The sequence below is a fragment of the Panthera onca genome, chromosome C2 (assembly GCF_046562875.1).
Source record: "Panthera onca isolate mPanOnc1 chromosome C2, mPanOnc1 haplotype 2, whole genome shotgun sequence".
NCBI classification, from domain to species: domain Eukaryota; kingdom Metazoa; phylum Chordata; class Mammalia; order Carnivora; family Felidae; genus Panthera; species Panthera onca.
The window spans coordinates 147423890-147441831 of NC_138347.1; the positions used below are offsets into that span (position 1 = coordinate 147423890).

Genomic DNA, 17942 nt, shown 5'->3' on the forward strand with positions numbered 1-17942 from the left:
TTTGTTTTTTATCCCAAGTTGTTACTTATTTTCACGAGGGTGGAGGGAAAGAACCTTTCATGAAAAAATACGGAATGCTTCAGGAATATGCGTGTCATTCGCACAGGAGTTATACTAATCTTCTCCGTGTTGTTCCAGTTTTAGTACATGTGCTGCCGAAGCAAGCACTTGGATGACATATTAAACTTGACTGTTTGAATATTAACTAGGTTTTTAAATACCAATAACCAGTGAAACTTCCTCGTGTAAATATTAACTTTAAAAGTCTTCTTTTCATTATTATAAGTCCAATTATAACTCATACAGATTTGTGTTAATAAAGCACATTCTTTTGTGGTGGTGGTTTTGTGTTTTCTTAACTAGCCTTGCAATTGAGAACGTATGAGTCTGTTCTTTCAGTTTTGGGTGGGATTTTTTGGTTGTTTTCAAAAATGTAATCTTCATAAGTCTGTTATTTTGGGGTTTTGGTAATTAGAAGATGGATTCTGATAATGCAGGCTTGTCTTATACTGAAGTCCTGTAGATCTGAATTGTAAGTGGACATTGTCATTTTCAGGGCAAGAAATTCACATTTTCTAAGGAAAGGTTGCCAGAATGAGGCCTTTTGGTTATCTCTTTTGTTTTGTTTTGTTTTGTTTTGTTTTGTTTTGTTTTGTTTTTCGTTTCGTTTCGTTTCGTTTCATTTGTATTTAAGTAAAACAGAAGGGCACCTGGATTTGAAAGCTTCTTACTGGAGATATTTTGCCCTGTAATCAGCTCCAGGAATGGGTAGCCTTCTCATTCACATTTAACTTTAGAATTTACCTTGATAATTTTTAGAAAACCTTGCATCACCCACACAAGAATACCTGAGGATTGTACATTTTCGTTCTCAAAGAATTAAATTGGTTTAACATTCTCCCAACATTTTCCCTGAGTGTTTTAATGAAGCAAGGCAAATGATGAACTAATCTAACCAGTATTTTCTATCTTCAGGCAGGTAAAGTGAGGAAACATGTAACTGAACAAGAAAAAACTGAAGAGGGATTAGGTCCTAATATAAAAAGCATTGTCACCATGTTGATGCTGATGCTATTGATGATGTTTGCAGTCCACTGTACTTGGGTCACAAGCAATGCCTACTCCAGTCCCAGTGTGGTCCTTGCCTCTTATAATCATGATGGGTAAGAAAGTAACTTGGCTACAAAAGGATTTTACACCTACTCTTTTTTTTTTTTTTTCTGTCTCAAAAGATAGAATGATGTTTGTGAGGCTCTGCATTTGAATCTACCACGTTTTTCTTTCAAACCCCACCCCCGCCCCCCCTGCAGCCCCGTACACCCTTCCACCCCAGCTTCTGCTTCACTTGGGTACTTAGACTTACAGAGTACCAGGCCCCTACTAAACCAGAATCTGCTCTTTTTTTTTAAGATAGCCAGGGGATTTGTGTGCATATCTAGCTCTTCATGGCCATTTCCCGTCCTCTTGTTGAGGCTTTTAAAATATGAGATTGTTTAATGGTTCAGCGCCTCAAGATTTTAGATTACCCTCTTCGCATTTAAGATCTTATTTACAAGAATATTGTGATTCTTTTCAGCACGAGGAATATCTTAGATGATTTTAGAGAAGCTTATTTTTGGCTAAGGCAAAATACAGATGAACATGCCCGAGTGATGTCTTGGTGGGATTATGGCTATCAGATAGCTGGAATGGCTAATAGAACTACTTTGGTGGATAACAACACCTGGAATAACAGCCACATAGCACTGGTAAGAATTTGATAAAAGATCAAAAATTCCAAGTCCTTAGCAGTCAGGCTTCACTTGTGATTAAGTAGAGAATGTGGGTAAAAGTATTCTTTCCTGAATTCTCAAAATAACTCTTCACACATTTATTGAACAAAGCGAATTCCAGGTATGCTTATATATTTTGTTTTTAAGAATGGTATTTACTTGGGGTGCCTGGCTGCCTCAGTCTATAGAGCAAGCGACTCTTGATCTCAGGGTCATGAGGTCAAGCCCCACGCTGGGCATGGAGCCTACTTAAAAATTTTTTAAAAAATGAAAACGAAATGGTATTTATCTAAGTTTCATTCAGAATTGTAGGCTGAATTATTTGCAAGGATGTAAAGCCAAAGGTACTGCATTTTATGGGCATGTAAGTTATGTCCATTCAAATAGGTAATTTGCATAAATTAAGGTAATCCCCTCTCGGTTCTCTAAAGATTTTAAATAGATAATGGATGTTAACCAAATGAGTTCTATTTGTATTAGCATTGTAGCTAATCATTGGACATCCGGTAGACTGAGAAGGATATATTTGTACCAGCTAGATCTCTGGTCCTCCCTGGCCTCGCACTTCTGAGAAACTGTATTTCTATTAAGCTTGCCTGCTTTTATATTAAAATATTAATTTCATGAAACTTAACTATTAGAACATGTATTCAGATTTTGACATTCCTGCTGTAATTGGTTAAGTGAGGTGCTTATAAATCTTGGTAAATTTGTTGAATTCATAGCAGATCATTTCTTTAAAAAGAATTCCATGTAAATCAATGTACATTCCATCCAATGTACATTTTTATTTTTAAGTGTATTGTGGGACTAAATATATACATTCTCATTTTTTATTCTATAGGTAGGAAAAGCTATGTCTTCAAACGAAACAGCAGCCTACAAAATCATGAGGAGTCTGGATGTAGATTATGTTTTGGTTATTTTTGGAGGAGTTATTGGCTATTCTGGTGATGACATCAACAAGTTTCTCTGGATGGTTAGGATAGCTGAAGGGGAACATCCAAAAGACATTCGGGTAAGAAACTAGATCATTGCATATGTGTGAAAGACAGCTTCCAGTGTCCCAAGTAATCTTCTTATCATGCTAATTGTATAATATTTGTTTTTGTCATCTTATGCCCCAAATTCGTCCCTCACTCTTACTTTACTATTTATTAAAAATGTACTATGAGCATTTTTCCAGGTTTAAAACTTTTGAAATTCACCCCTGGTACTTCTATTCTCCCCTACAAAACAGTCCTTTCTTAAAACTCTTGCTTTTTACTCTGTCACAGCCTCTCACTTCTGCCCCTTTTTTCCACTTCCATTGCTTCCACTCTGATACTAACCCTTATGATTGTAAACCTGAAATAGGATGGTAACCTTGAAATTGCTGTCTTTGCCTTAATCTTGCTTCGTCTCCCTATCTAACATGACATTGATCATGTCACTTTCCAGCTTAAAAGCCTTCAGTAGATTAAGGGCCTTGAAATCAGAGAGACATGAGTTGCAACGAAAACCCTGCACTGTCAGCTTGGTGCTATAGACAGCTTATTTTTGGCCAGTCAGCATTACATGCTTGAAGCGCTAGGTCTCATTCTCGGTTCTGGTGTTATAATGCTGATTAAGGTAGCCTAAGATTATCACTGATGGGGAGACCGGGAATAGTTAATTTGTGGTGCCCTTAAGAAAATTTTGTGGTAACGTGGATGAAGCTCAGCCTAGTGGTTGGTATGAAATAATCTCTGTAATGAAGCAGTGGTATAAGATCCAAACTCCTTAGCTGGGAATGTAAACCCCTTAATACTTCAGTTTCCTGTGCTGGCCTCTTATCCCTCTGCCGACTTTTTTCCATCTCTCAATCTACTCTAGCCCATGAAATTTGCCTTGTGGTTTCTTTCTTTGACTTATGTTATACCTGTACTTATATACTCTTTCTTGAATACTTTCCCCGCCACATTTGTGTCCACTTTCCAGAAGCCCTTCTCTGGTGCATCTGGGTATTTATTCATCATCAAATCACATGCAGCCTGTTCTTTTAGTAGATTTAAGCTGTATCTCCCTCTCAGTTGTGAGCTCATAGAGGATTGGCACCCATCATTGTGGTTTACATGATGAAGGGACAAAAGATGAGAGTAAGATTCACCAGTGACCCAGAATAAAAGAACCTTTCGGGAAAATGTATGTATGTGTGTCAAATGACAGGGACAAAGTAAAGTGTTCGATTTTCTGTTCAAATGTAAATGCTATGATGTTTTCCCTTCAATATGATTTTAAAACATTACTTCATTGTATTAATCTTAATTTTCCCGGTACATGATTTTCATATGTGGATTTGCTTTTTAACAGTGTTAAAATTGTGACATATGATAGCTCCAGTTTCCATGCTTTTTAAATTTAGTGTTTTTGAAATTTGAGAATAGTTAATACATTCACATTGTTCAAAAAATAAACTATAAAGAGATACACAGTAAAAACTTAACCCCTCCTCCAAGAAAAGCAAAAGTCCATGGTAATCACTTATTATTTTCTTGTGATTCTTATTCAAGCAGGTAAGCAGTACCAAAATACATATCTTGTTTTTGCTTTTTTCACTTCGTAGTGTATCTTGGAGATCTTCCCATATTAGAATATGGAGAGCCTTCTCCATTCCTTTATTGCATATTTGCACAGTGTGCTTTGTTGTGTGTACGCACCATGATTCCTTTAACCTTTTCCCTACTGGTGGACATTTAGGTTTTTTCCAGGTTATGTTAAATTTATAAATTAATCTTCTAATACCATGTTTTTTTCAGATGTAACTAAATACAGCTTTTTGAAGATATTTCAAAAGCTGCCTCTATAAGGGGAAATAAAGGGGGAAACTGGTAGCTTTGAATCTGTTATACTGAACTGACAGAAATTTAATTTCTTTCTTCTAGGAAAGTGACTATTTTACCCCACAAGGAGAATTCCGTGTAGACAAAGCAGGATCCCCCACGTTGTTGAATTGTCTTATGTATAAAATGTCGTACTACAGATTTGGAGAAATGCAGGTTGGTTATATCAGTTCTTACATAATCTTCTTCAAAGGAATAGTTTTAAAGTAGTCTTGTTTGTCTCTAGAAAACAGGATAATGAATGTTACAATTGTGCTGTGAAGAAAAATGTGCTTATCTATAGATTCCGTCTCCCCACCCCTTAAATTTAGATTTCTGAAACTATGAAAAGTTAGGGAGAGAATTTTTTAGAACAAAGATTTCTTTCCAACATATTAACACTAGGCTCAGATCCCACCTTTGCTTGCCATCTCACCTTTTGACCTCGTGCCTTTGGAAGACGTTGTTCTACAGAGAAGTCTTCTAGGTAGGAAACAGTGTGATCTTGAGTAGGTTACTTTGCTGCTGGGTGGGGAATAGCCTGAAATTAAAGAGTTTAGTTACATAGTCACTTCAGATACTAGTTCTATCCCTGTTCTGTTATCATAGCTAGTTGGGACTATCTGGGTGAGAGTTTCCTAGGATATTAGAATGATGTGGGTACAAAAGCTTAAGGGTCCATAAAATGAGTGAATGTGCAAAGAAACATGGTGGCAAAAAGAAAACACTGGACCTCCTGCCATAGTACCTCAGTTTCAGATTCCACTCTGGCTGGACAAGTCACATTCCCTGGACTCATTTTTTTCCTCGTCTGTATAATGGGAGTTGGACTGATGACTTGATTTCTGAGGTCTTTTCTAGCTCTTAGATTGCATGACTGCAATGCCAAGTTACATCTTCATACTGAGATTTCAGTGAATACTGCCCAATTTCATATTGCTTTCTGATAAGCTGATGCTAGAAGGCAGAGGAAAAATTGCTTGTCGAACTTTATCCAAATACCAGGAGTCAAGATAATTATTAGAATTATTAGAATTATTCTATAGGTGGCTTTTGTTTTTCCATTCTCCTGGTTGTTTTTTTGTTTTTGAAGTACAGTTGGCAACACAGTGTTAACGTTCGTTTCAGGGGTACAACGTAGTGATTCCACAAGTTTAGTTGTTACACCCACCAGTGTAGCTGCCGTCTGCATACAGGGCTATTACACAGCACCAGTGAGGATATTCTCTATATTCTGTAGGTGGCTTTGAGAAAATAGACAGTTTTACTACTGGATTTAGGGCTTTGTTTATGTTTTGATTTTTTTTTTATTGAAGGCAACTGCTTGGTCTCTACACTCACATAAGAACGAACCACTTAAGTCATGATAACTGGCTCCTTTAGAAAATGGGTCAAAGATTAGTTTCTCTGGTCATTAAGGATAGCACTAAAGGACTTTTCTTTCGTTTTTGGGGGCTATCCTTTAAATTATTAGCAGTTTTAAGCCATGTTTCTACCATGTGCTCGTTCTGATGCGTTCCATAGTCAAGAAGAGTAAGTGCTTAAGATAGGAGGATAACTTTTCTATCGTGTAGATCTGCAAGAACAAGTTATTCCCTTATTAGAGTTTGTTTTGTTTTAAAGTTGAATTTGCGCATGCTCTGTGTGAACATAAACTTAGTCTGAGAATTTCTTAAAATCTTCTCCCCTCCCCCCATTTTTTCCTCTTTTCATTCCTCATAAATCCTCCCGTGGTTTGGCTTTTCTAACTTCCTTTATAGTTCCCACTTTCTGGATGTAGTATCGCTGCTTACTTGTGCATTTATTTAACAAATAACACTGGGGAGATAAAGCCACCCTCTGAATAAGATAAAGTCATCATGCAGCTTACATCCTGGTGGAGGACACAGGTAACTTTAAAAATAAATCAAACATTTTAGCAGTGAATGCTAGTAGAGTAAAAGATAAGGAAATAATGGAGGAGACTTCTCAACCACCAATTTCAAGAAAATATTTCCCTGAATAGATGGTGTTGGGCTGAGACCAAATGATAGAAAGGAATCAGCCTAGCGGAAGAGCTGAATGAAGAACTTGCAGGCTGAGAGAATCGACTCGTGCAAGGCCCTGAAACAAAAGAAGTCCCTTCTGTGTGTTTCTCTGTAAACCTATAAAAAGGGCTTTGATGGATCTCATTTGGCTGTTTTGGGTTTTTTAATGCCCGCAGGCTGCTCATCTACTCTAAGGGTGCAGTGCAATTCTAATTCTGCTGTATTTAATTTCTCTCTTCCTGAGTTCTTCCTATCTAGTTAGCAACATATGAGAAATGTTACAAGATACTACTCTGATTCTGGTTTCCTAGTTTAAAGGGAGAGAGTTTCACTCATTAGAACATTTACATCTGAATGTTTTCTAATATGGTTAACATCCCATACTAATGTCACTTTTGCAGCTGGATTTTCGTACACCCCCAGGTTTTGATCGAACACGTAATGCTGAGATTGGAAACAAGGACATTAAATTCAAACATTTGGAGGAAGCCTTTACATCAGAACACTGGCTTGTGAGGATATATAAAGTGAAAGCACCTGATAACAGGGAGACACTAGACCACAAACCTCGAGTCACCAACATTTTCCCAAAACAGAAGTATTTGTCAAAGAAGGTGGGTGCCGAGGGAAGTCATTACTGAAAAACAATTACTAAAAATTCCTGGTAAAGTTTAATTTGCTAGATCTCTGTAGACTATGGCTTATCTACAAAGTAAGTATCAAGCTAGCCTCCTAAGGCCGTTCCTTTCAAACTGAGCACTTGAGATATCTCAAGCAGCAGCCTCTTTTGGATAGCATAGTGGTTATTAGTAAACTGAGGTGAGGTTTTCCAGAGGCATTCTGGCTTTTAGTTTGGGTGATTCCAGTTAGTAAGACTTATTTGAAAGTAAGATAGGTCTGTGGCCATCACTTTCTAAGCTTTTATGAAAGTAAAAATGCCAAATACCCAAGTACAGTTGCAATTGGTTTATCTTTTGGTCAAAGCTAATTTATATTGCATTTTCATGTTCCATTCTTCATACGTTGTTGTTCATTGACTAAAAACTAAGTTTGAATTGGTCAAGTGCTGAATTTTTGAAAAAATCATTTCTCTTAAGACAATTATTTTTAAATGTAATGATCATGACAAAATTGTAGACCGGAATTACGATGATGAGACTATTATAGTCCCTTTGTAAGCAATATTTAGTAAGATATGAAGTATTTTATTGAAGGTCATTATTGCTCACTTAAGCCAAATAGATCTAATCTTAGCTCTAAAAGGCACTAAAAATGACTATTTACATAGGTTGCTCTCTATGGGAGATGGGAAATAATGAGCCGGTCAAGTAAAATATTAAGGTTGCATTTTAAGGGACTACGCTTATAATAGTAATTATTGGACCCATTTCAGTCGTAAGTCTTGAAAGATGCTTAGGTTCAGTTTACATTGTTCAGAATTTTTTTTTAAATCATTAAAACAGTTGTCTTTCCCTTTACATTACTTAAAATGTATTCAGAGTCGATTATTTCAGTGTGTGCTATGAAAGTGCTGAATATTAGCTGTATGATATATAAATAAGAGCTTTTTAAATTAGTACTTTCTGTCAGATATAGGTAACTATATCTAGACTGATATATTTAAATGTGGAGCTGACATGCAATGTGTTAGTCATACCACATTCACTCAACAGTCTTTTTGTACATCACATGACAAATGATCTGGTTTTTTATAGTCATGTGGCAGGAGAAACTGGTGAGTCACATCAGTGCAGAAGTCAAAGCAAATGGTGCTCGTCTCAAGGCAGTTACTCCCGAGACCTCTAAGCCCAGTGAAGGCCTACCCTTTCTGAGAAACAAGGCCACTGAAATTGCTGTGTAGCTGATGATAGTGGGTTTTCTGAATCTGACCTTCCTTCTCTTCCCATCATTTCCCCCAAATCAGCAAATGAATGGATCAATAAAAATTGTCTGCCTTGTGTGCCCAAAACATATATTCTAGTAGCCAACAACATGGATTTTGAATTTTGGGTTGCCATGGCTTTATGTTCTGTTTTATACTGCGCTAGAGGAATATTTGCTTTCCTCTCTTAAGTCTCCAGCCTCTTCTAACCCAGTGCTTTAAATTACCTGTTTGAAAAAATTAGCACTTTTTTTCAGTATCAGTGGATATGTCAGAGTGGAGACCCATGTGTCTTCATGATTTATCTTCTAAATTTTTTGCAATAAGTTCTACCACCACATTTGTGTAACGATTTGTTTCTTACACCAGAAAACATCTGCTGAAAGTATTTTAGTGGGATCCTGAGGTGTTTAGAAAAACGTTATTTTTTAAAGATCTGTGAAAACTCAAGGAGTGTTAGAGCTTTTTTTTCCCCTTGGTGTTTGGTTTTCACTTTTTAAATTATTTTTCCGCCTGAATTGGGAGGATGTGCCAAGTAATTCTATTTCTCTTTCATCTTTGTAGATGGGTACAATCACTCTCATTTTACACATACCAAAACTAAGTTAATTTGATTTCTGACACACAGCTAATTCTTGGAGGCTACACCAGGAGTAGCATTAACATTTCCTGATGCCTTAGTCTAGTGTTATATTCTGTCATGCCTGGAAATGTGAGTAATTCTTACAGCTAGGCATTTGGTGTGTTGAGAGGAGAGGGAGGGGCTCATTTACCTGGTGGTGAGGAATGTATGCTGTGCATTTGAGGAATGTTCTGGGTGGTGCTTTCATCTGAAAGCTAGGAACCTAGTCCAACTTATCTTGGATCTCTCTGCATCCTTAGCATAGAACTGTTATTAGTGTTCATCGATTGTTCAAGGAGGCAGCCAAGAGAAGAACTCTTAAGGGCTTATTAAGACAGTCTTTGTCACAGTGCTATCAACCATGTGTGTATATATTATTCTGGGAGAAACCTGCACTAATACCACATGTTCTCTTTTCTTTTTTAGACTACGAAAAGGAAGCGTGGCTACATTAAAAATAAACTAGTTTTTAAGAAAGGCAAGAAACTATCTAAGAAGACTGTTTAAATGCACTGTTCGGGTTCCTAACTTGAAGCAGTTGTCCTTGTGAGAACCGGTCTTTGCCTTTAGCTCATGTCATGTTTCACAACAGAGGGTACAGAACCATCACTGGTCCAGATTAATGTACAAAATTTTCTGGCGATGCCTGATTTAAAAACTAAAATTGGCTTATTGAGAACAGCTATTTTCTATTTGTAATGTGAAGCAAGACAGAGCACTGCTGTAAATGTCTAACAGCAGGTTTTTTTTATTGGTACATATTATCCTTCAAATCTGAGAATTTGGACTAATTGCACCAAAGAACCCTCTAATTTGGTCCCTGGCACATGCATACTTGTCAATGTTTTTATTTTTTACGAGACCTACATTTTCTCTGAATTACCCAAATAGCAATATGTAAAATACAAATGACAAAATGTGATGTGATTCTCTTGAACCAGTAAACTAGTACAGGTCTGAGAAAGAGGTATTAGAAAAGTAATTATACTTCCTTGAGCTATATTTATTTTCATGTTTCTCCAGTGCAAAGAATGTTTCATCAAATGTACATTTTCTGTTGCTTACTATTTGCTCTAAGAAGCTGCTGTTTCAAAGATGGACCTCTGAGTAACTAATTGATGCAAATAGTTTTTTATGTTGACACATTATTGCTGCTGTTAGCAGTTGTTTTCACCAGGTACTTACAGAGCAGATCTCATGCATTGTTCATTCAAGGGCTAGATTTATATCCTTCGGAAGGCATGGCAACCGCACAGGAGGTTTCCTACCTGGATCGGGTTTGGTGTCACTGAGATGAGCACTATGTTTACATGCAAAAGATTAAGGGGGAAAAAAACCCTTAAAGTGGACAGGTATCCAGAGTTCCTTTTCTGTGACTCTTCAAAATGACAAAGGATTTGTAAACTTTGCCTGTATTTCTCTTATTTTCTAATAGTTTCACCTTTCACAATGATTTTATCTTCTGCTCCATGTTTTTTTTTTTTTTTAATTCCTGAAGCATTTGATGAAACACTCTTTAATGCTATATGCATTTTCTTACTTTTATTAAAAATGTGACAATTGTCAAAAAATGCACTAAAGTATAAATGGAGATTGAATATGTTCATTTTCCAGCTTATAGGCAACTTTATATAGACTTGAAAATTTTCTCCAGTTGTTTAGTAAAAGTGAAAGAGAAAGGGTTTTTCCTGCCACAGGATATAACTTTTTTTTATATAAACAAGCATAACTTACCACTGCTTTTGGTGGAAAAGTGCAGAATAGTATGTACCTTTTATGAAGAAAAGTGTAATTTACAATATTCAGTGAGAATGTTACTGCTGATTTTCTTTTCCAAAGTGTAGAATATACTTTGATTTATAGAATTCATTTTTGACCCAGATGATGGTTCTTTTACAGACCAATAAAATGGCTGAACATTTTCACAAAGTGTAACTAAATCTGGATTTCTGATACCTTGTCATTTGGGGGATTTTATTTTACTTTGTTGCTTTAAAATTCAATGCAGAGAAGTTGTTGACTGTAGGGGAAATAAAGTTAATTCAAATTTTGTGTTAAGTGTTGTCTTTTACAAAAATTTTCTTTTTGAAAGGAGTTACAGAGTTCCGAACATATAATTCCTTCCTTGTTCACTTTTACAAAGGTTTCAGAGAATATGCGTACAGTAGTCCTCCCTCCTTGTTTGTGGTTTTGCTTTCCTCAGTTTGTGTCCCGAGGCCAACTGTGATCCGGAAGCAGATGATCCTTATGATGCGTCTTCAGAAGGTCACTAGTAGCCTAACATGCCTCACAATACCTGCGTCATTCACCTCACTTCATCTCACGTAGGTATTTTATTCTCTCACATCAGCACAAGAAGGGTGAGTACGGTACAATAAGACGTTTTGAGAGGGGGAGAGAGAGAGAGAGAGACCACATTCACATAAATTTTTATTACGTAATTTATAATTTTATTGATAGTCGCTGTGCCTAATTTGTAAACTAAACTTCATTATAGGTATGTATGTGTAGGAGAAAACAATTCTAGAGGGTCGGGTACTGTCCGCATGGTTAGGCATCCACTGGGGGGTCTTGGAACGTATTCCCCCACAGATGGCGGGGGGAGGGCGTTGTAGAAAAAAAGTCCTAGATTAGTTGGGTCTAGACCTACTATTTTATTTTTCCTTCTTTCTGCTTCAGAATTCAAATCAGATTTTGACTTTTTACGAGTGAAGGGGGGAACATACCTAGCCAAGTAGGAACTTCATCTCCATTTAAAGGAGTCTAGATCTTACTTACACAGTCTTCGTTGTAGAATTTTCTCAGTAAGAGCAAGAATGATGATCTTCTACCCGTCTCACTTTTAGGGAACACCATTTTGGCTCAGTGGTTCAGTAAAACACCATATTGTAACCCCATTTGTGGTTTTATTACAGCACTAAGTGAAATTATAGTAGTTTAAATACATTGGAATATTCGATAATTGGCTCAAAACAGTCTTTAGATCTCTGAATTCATGTGTGATCACTAACACCAGATATCACAGAGGGAGGTATTAAAGATCATAGCCTTGAAGTTTTAGGCCATAAAACAGTGTTTGTTCCACATTTTAGAATCGAACAAAGCTGAGTGCTTTTGGTTATAAATAAGGCAGTGGGGCAGCAAATCCAAAGATAAAAATTCAGTTTTCAGACATAACGTTATTACCTACCCAAGTGTGCATTTGTAGTTTTACTTCATTTGAGTCCCTAAGCCATGAGCCAGAGGCCAGAGGACCAGAGAGTATAAAAGCATCTTCCAGAGCATTAGTGCTTTCTCATCTTACAGGACCATAAGATGAAAGATGCCTTTTTTTGTTTATTTGTGGCAAAAAAAAACTTAACTAAATTTACCATCTTACATCTGTACATTTTTAAATGTACAGTTCAGTACTTTGAGTACATTGTTGTGCAACCACTCTCCAGAATTGTCTTCATCTTGCTGGAACTGCTGCTTCTTGATGTGGGTTTTGTCAGACATCCACCTTGCGGCGTGTAATCCTCAATTAAGGTAGGTGGAGTAGTGGATAAATGGAGAGCTCAACAGTAGCCTGCAATTGACATGGTAGGAAACGGAGACAGAGCGTCCCTAAAGAAATCGTCAAAGTTTCTTGTAAAGTAAATTTTTTTGTAATGGTGAAATGTAACCGAGAAGAACACGAAACTGTATCCTTTAGTGAATTACCACAGAACAAGCAACTCTGTAACTACAACCCAGGTCAAGAGAACAGAACGATGCCAGAACTCCAGAGCAGAAGTTTCCTCATGCCCTTAGCCAGACACTGGCCTGTCCCACTTAGCCTCCAAAAGGTAAACACTCTCCTAGCTTTCACGGTAATTACTGATTTCTGGTTCTAATACTTAAGTATTTCTCAAATTGCACCTACAGTTTGAACGATGTAGATGGAATCATTTTTTTTTTTTTTTTTATATATTCGTCTTTTCCTCAGTTGGTATGAAATTTATCCAGAATGTTGCATGCATGCAACTGCATTGCTTTCATTGACAAAATAGTCTTGTGTGTGTGTCCGTGCCTTTACCTTCACACCACCTCACATCTTATTGGTGGGTATTTATGTTGTTTCCAATTTAAGGAGATTACAAATAATGCTATAGGAATATCCTTTTACATCTTTCTTAGACCTTCCATACATACATATTTGGTGAGTATTTACCTAATGAAGTAGAATTGCTAAAGAGGATATGAAAATTCTTGTAATTCTTACATCCTAATCCGTCAGTCTTTTTAATTATCCCTTTCTGGTGGATGAATAACGGTTTCTCATTTTAATTTGCCTTTGTAGGAGGAGGTTGGCCATTTGGAAGTCTTTTTATGTACGTTTTGGTTCTAGTCCATTTTTCTCTTGGTTTTTCTTCTAATGTAGTATTAGTAGTAGTTCTTCATATATCTTGTGTATAGACCCTTCATTTGTGTTGCAGACCACCTAGGAATTCATTATTTTAACGTAGTCTTATTTTTCAGTCTTTTGGGTGCCTGTAGCTTTCTATGCCCTGTTTACAAAATCTTCTGAGATAGTCTCTTGTGTTCTTTTCCAGAAAGTTTGTTTTATATTTAGCTTTGTAGTCTGTCTGGAATTCATTTGTCACGTACAGTGTGGATTGTTTTGAGATGCTTTTTGTTTTGCACACGTACACCTAGTTTTCTACCATTTATTGGGGGAAAACATCCTTTCCTACACCTGTGCAGTAAGTCAGGTGTCCATTTGAGTCTGTTTCCGGACTCTACGTTATATTGGAGTTCTCAACCTTTCTTTGTTTGTTGTCTTCATGTAGCCTCAAGATCATTAAGATGTACAGTAAAGCAAGTCCCCCTCCCTTCTCAACCTTGTTCTTTAATCTTCTCTTAGCTGTTTATGGCCTTTTGCTTTTTTATATAAATTTTGGAACCAGGTTGTTAAGTAACACCAAAAACAAAAAATAAATGAAGGGAGGGAGGGAGGGAGGGGAAGGGAAGGAAGGAAGGAAAGGAAAGAAAAAGAAACCTTGTCAGGCTTTGGATTGGGCATTGAAACTGTAGAATAATTTGGAGAAAATAGACACCTTTAAAATACTGCATTGTTCTATGAACATGGGCTATTTATTTAGGTCTGGGTCATCTTTAATTTCTGTTTTACATAAGTTTTAAATACAAGGCCTTGTATATTTTGTAAGTTTATTACAACGTATATTTTTGATGTCAGAAAACTTTTTCAGTTGTCAGCATATAAAAAATTTGGTTTTTTATGTTGAAACGATACTCAACAACCTGTTAAATGTATTATTATAAATGTGCTGTCATAGTTGAGGAATAATGGCAGTTTTCTCTCTCCCTTTCTGGTGGTTACATATTTTCTTATTCTGCACTGGTTAGGATATCCAGTACAGTACTGCATAGAAAAGGTAACATTGGTGTCTTTCCCCCAGTCTCACATGGGAAGTTATTGATACTCCTCTCCACATGCTTGCTGAGTTTTTACCATGAACGAATTTTATCAAGTGGATTTTTTTTTCTTCATTTACTGTGATGATTCTGATTTTTCTCCTTTATTCTTTTAATATAGTGAATTAGAGACTTTTTGCTCAGTGTTAAACTAGATTTACATGCTTGAAATAATGAACAGTGTTTGATGGAATTTGCTGGTAAAACCATTTGGGCCTAGACTTTGCTTTGTGCAAAGGTTTTTAATTACGGATTTATTTTACGGACCTAGCAGTATTTGGTGTTATACTTCCTTAAGTCCGTTTTGTCCAGTTGTGGTTCACAAGGAGTTTGCCCATTTCATCTAAATTTTCAAATAGATTAATGTAAAACTGTTGCTCATATCACTTTTTTTTTAATGTTCCTAACATTGATTTTCTTTTTTTGTCTTGTATCCTTAATGGGTGTCTGTCTCTTCTCTCCCTCATTACCTTGCTCATTTTCTTCAGCAGTTTTCAGTCAATTTTGTTAACTTTTTTTTTTCCCCCTTTCAAAGAGACTGATTTATGGCTTTGCTGACATTTTCTACAGTATGTTTATTTCATTAATCTGTGTCATTTTTTTTTTTCTCTTTCCTTGGACAGGAGGTGTTCTTTTAATGTGTTGATTTCTTTTCCTAATATAGAAATTTAATTCCTAATATAGGGATACATTTACTCCAAATATAGCTCAAGTTCCATTCTCACAAGTTTTGATTTGAACTGTCATTCAGTTTAATGTATAATTTCCGTTGCACTTTCTTTGAACAATGGGTTAGATATACGTTTCTTGATGTTCAGATGTAATTTGCTATTATCCTTTTATTATCAGTTTCTACCTTAATTACATTGTAGTCAGATACTCTGACTTTAACCCTTTGAAAGTGGTTGAAATTTGCTCTGTAGTCCAACATATGGTCAACGTGTGTGTGTGTGTGTGTGTGTGTACATATATCTGAAACTTATTTGCTGAGGATGACGTGTTAAAATTGTAGGCTTTTGGGGCGCCTGGGTGGCTCAGTTGGCTAAGCGTCCGACTCCTTGGTTTCAGCTCAGGTCATGATCTCACAGTCCATGGGTTCAAGCCCCACATTGAGCTCTGCCCCAACAGTGCAGATCCTGATTGGGATTCTGTCTCCCTCTCTCTCTGCCCCGCCCCCCCCCCCCCACCTTAAATAAGTGAAAACATTTTTTTAAATTGTAGGCTACTAACAGATTTGCCTAATAGTCATCGAACTGTCAATTTTTTGTTTTGAACCCATATTACTAGATGTTAAATACAACTGGAACTTTTACTGGTATATTGAACCTTCAGTTTTTTGCAAAGATCACATTTCCAGTAACACTTCTTGTTAAAAGCCTATTGTCTGATTAATAATAGTGTTGTATCAGCTTTCTTAAGATGTTTGCATCATGTGTCTTTTTCATCCTAATGTATCCTAGTTTGGATTGGCTGACCTTGTTGGTTTTCAGCAGCTGCTTTTAAAGTTCTGTGGGGTGCTTGACTGGCCCAGTCAGTTGAGCCTCTGACTTCAGCTCAGGTCATGAGCTCACAGCTTGTGAGTTCGAGCCCCTCTGGCAGCTCAGAGCCTGGGGCCTGCTTCAGATTCTGTCTCCATCTCTCTCTGCCCCTCCCCCACTTATGTGCCGTCTCTCTCTCACAAAAATATTTTTTAAGTTCTCAGTCACCTCTTTAAATATTGCTTCTCCTCCATTCTCTTTATTCACCTTCTGAGACTCAAACCCTCTTTATGTGGCTCACACTCTCCTCTTGCTTCTCCATTCTGTGTATTTTCTCCTTACATTCTCTCCTCACTTATGGCTATAATCTGATGCTAAACTCGTTCATTGATTTCATTTCACTTAATTTTTCAATTCTAGAATTTATCCCATCTGTTATATTTCTTTTTATGGTTTACAGCTGACCCATTGACATTTTCAAACTCCTGTAGTGCCATAGTTCTTTTCAGCTATCACCAATAAATCCACTGTCTATGAGCTCTGTGGGTCTTGTTTCTCTTGTGTATGGGATTTTTTCCCTGCCAGTTGTTCATGTGATCTTAATTTCCTAATGTGCAGGGGTTATGTGTTCTAGACATATGTAAGAAATTGTATGAGGAAGCTCAGGCATAGGAACTTTTCCTTTCTGTAGAGGATTTTGTTTCTTCTAGCTGCCTAGGAAACTAGCAAGCCAGAATCACCTTGATCCAATTTAAGGGATGATACACAAAGCTAGCCTGCTACCCCTGGGTAGGGCCAGCTCATTATTCCTAGACTGAAACTCTTCAAGGATTCCACCCATGCAGATTCAATATCCACATTTATCCTCCTAGTTCTACAAACTTACTGAAATTGCTGTTTGGTCTCCAAATTTCCAGGTGAAAATGCCCTAAATACCAAGATTCTCGCTCAGGATTTCCATCTTCTAGAGCTGATGATACCATCTTGGTTCTATGAAGTCTTAAAGTAGGTGTTATTTCTTGTCTAGTTTTTCTACTTGGCCTTACCCAGGGAATTGGCTCAAACTTCTAATCCACCACTGTGACAAGCAGAAATATTTTATTTACTTAGAAAATTAGGGAATTTTCTTGGAAAACTATTTTTAAATCTTAAGAAGAACCTGGAGGAATGTTGATTAGACTATCAAGTGTCTGCTTCTTTGAAATTGGCTTCAGTGAAAGCTGGAGATCAATTGGAACCAGAGTGACTATGATAACAGTGCATTCTCTTATAACCTCAGCACACTACCTTAATCATTCAAACAAGCTGGACAGATAAAACATCATCTGTTCTTTGACAGAATTAGATTAGCATGGGTCAGAGCTCAGGTCTGTATCCTACAGAAGGAAATGCATATTTTTAAGATGTTCTTATGGCCCTATTGACAAAATAACTACACTAGCAAGCATTGTAGAAGGCAAGCCTACCTTCCATTTCTTATCTTTCAGCTAGATAGAATTAACTTTTAGGTCTGTCATCTGTTACATTTTGCATATGACCTGAGGTAGGAGTTCTTTTTTTTATTCGCTTGAGTCTACACCATTTGTTTTACAAAAGACTTATTTCTCCCAGTTATTTGGCATTTTTGTAGAAAACTGACCAAAAATGTGTCAGTCTGCTTCTGAATTCTTTATTCTGTCCTGTTGATTTGTGTTTAGCCTCACAGCAGTACCACACTGTCTTGAGTAACTTTTCAGTAAGTCTTGAAATCAGGTAATGTGAGTCCTACACTTCAGTGGGCTTTATTTATTTACCCTGGGACCACAAGAACATACTGGGTATTTGGGGCAAATGAGTTATGTTTCATCACCTAACCTGCAGTGGA

At 36.9% G+C, this 17942-nt stretch overlaps 1 protein-coding gene and 1 non-coding gene across 3 annotated transcripts in view; one reads left to right on the forward strand and one right to left on the reverse strand.

The window, feature by feature from the left end:
- Window positions 1-11201, forward strand: part of STT3B (STT3 oligosaccharyltransferase complex catalytic subunit B) — a 106579-nt gene extending 95378 nt beyond the window's left edge. For both annotated transcript variants that reach the window (XM_060638449.3, XM_078432425.2), the window contains exons 11-16: window positions 976-1163; window positions 1577-1748; window positions 2617-2790; window positions 4676-4789; window positions 7041-7253; window positions 9570-11201. In XM_060638449.3, the coding sequence (XP_060494432.1) occupies window positions 976-1163; window positions 1577-1748; window positions 2617-2790; window positions 4676-4789; window positions 7041-7253; window positions 9570-9650 (942 nt within the window). In that variant the 3' untranslated portion in view covers window positions 9651-11201. The remainder of the gene's footprint in view (window positions 1-975; window positions 1164-1576; window positions 1749-2616; window positions 2791-4675; window positions 4790-7040; window positions 7254-9569) is intronic.
- On the reverse strand, window positions 64-168 carry LOC132684428 (U6 spliceosomal RNA). The gene has a single exon (XR_009612651.1). It is a non-coding gene; the product is annotated as a U6 spliceosomal RNA (small nuclear RNA).
- Window positions 11202-17942: the final 6741 nt, after the last annotated feature.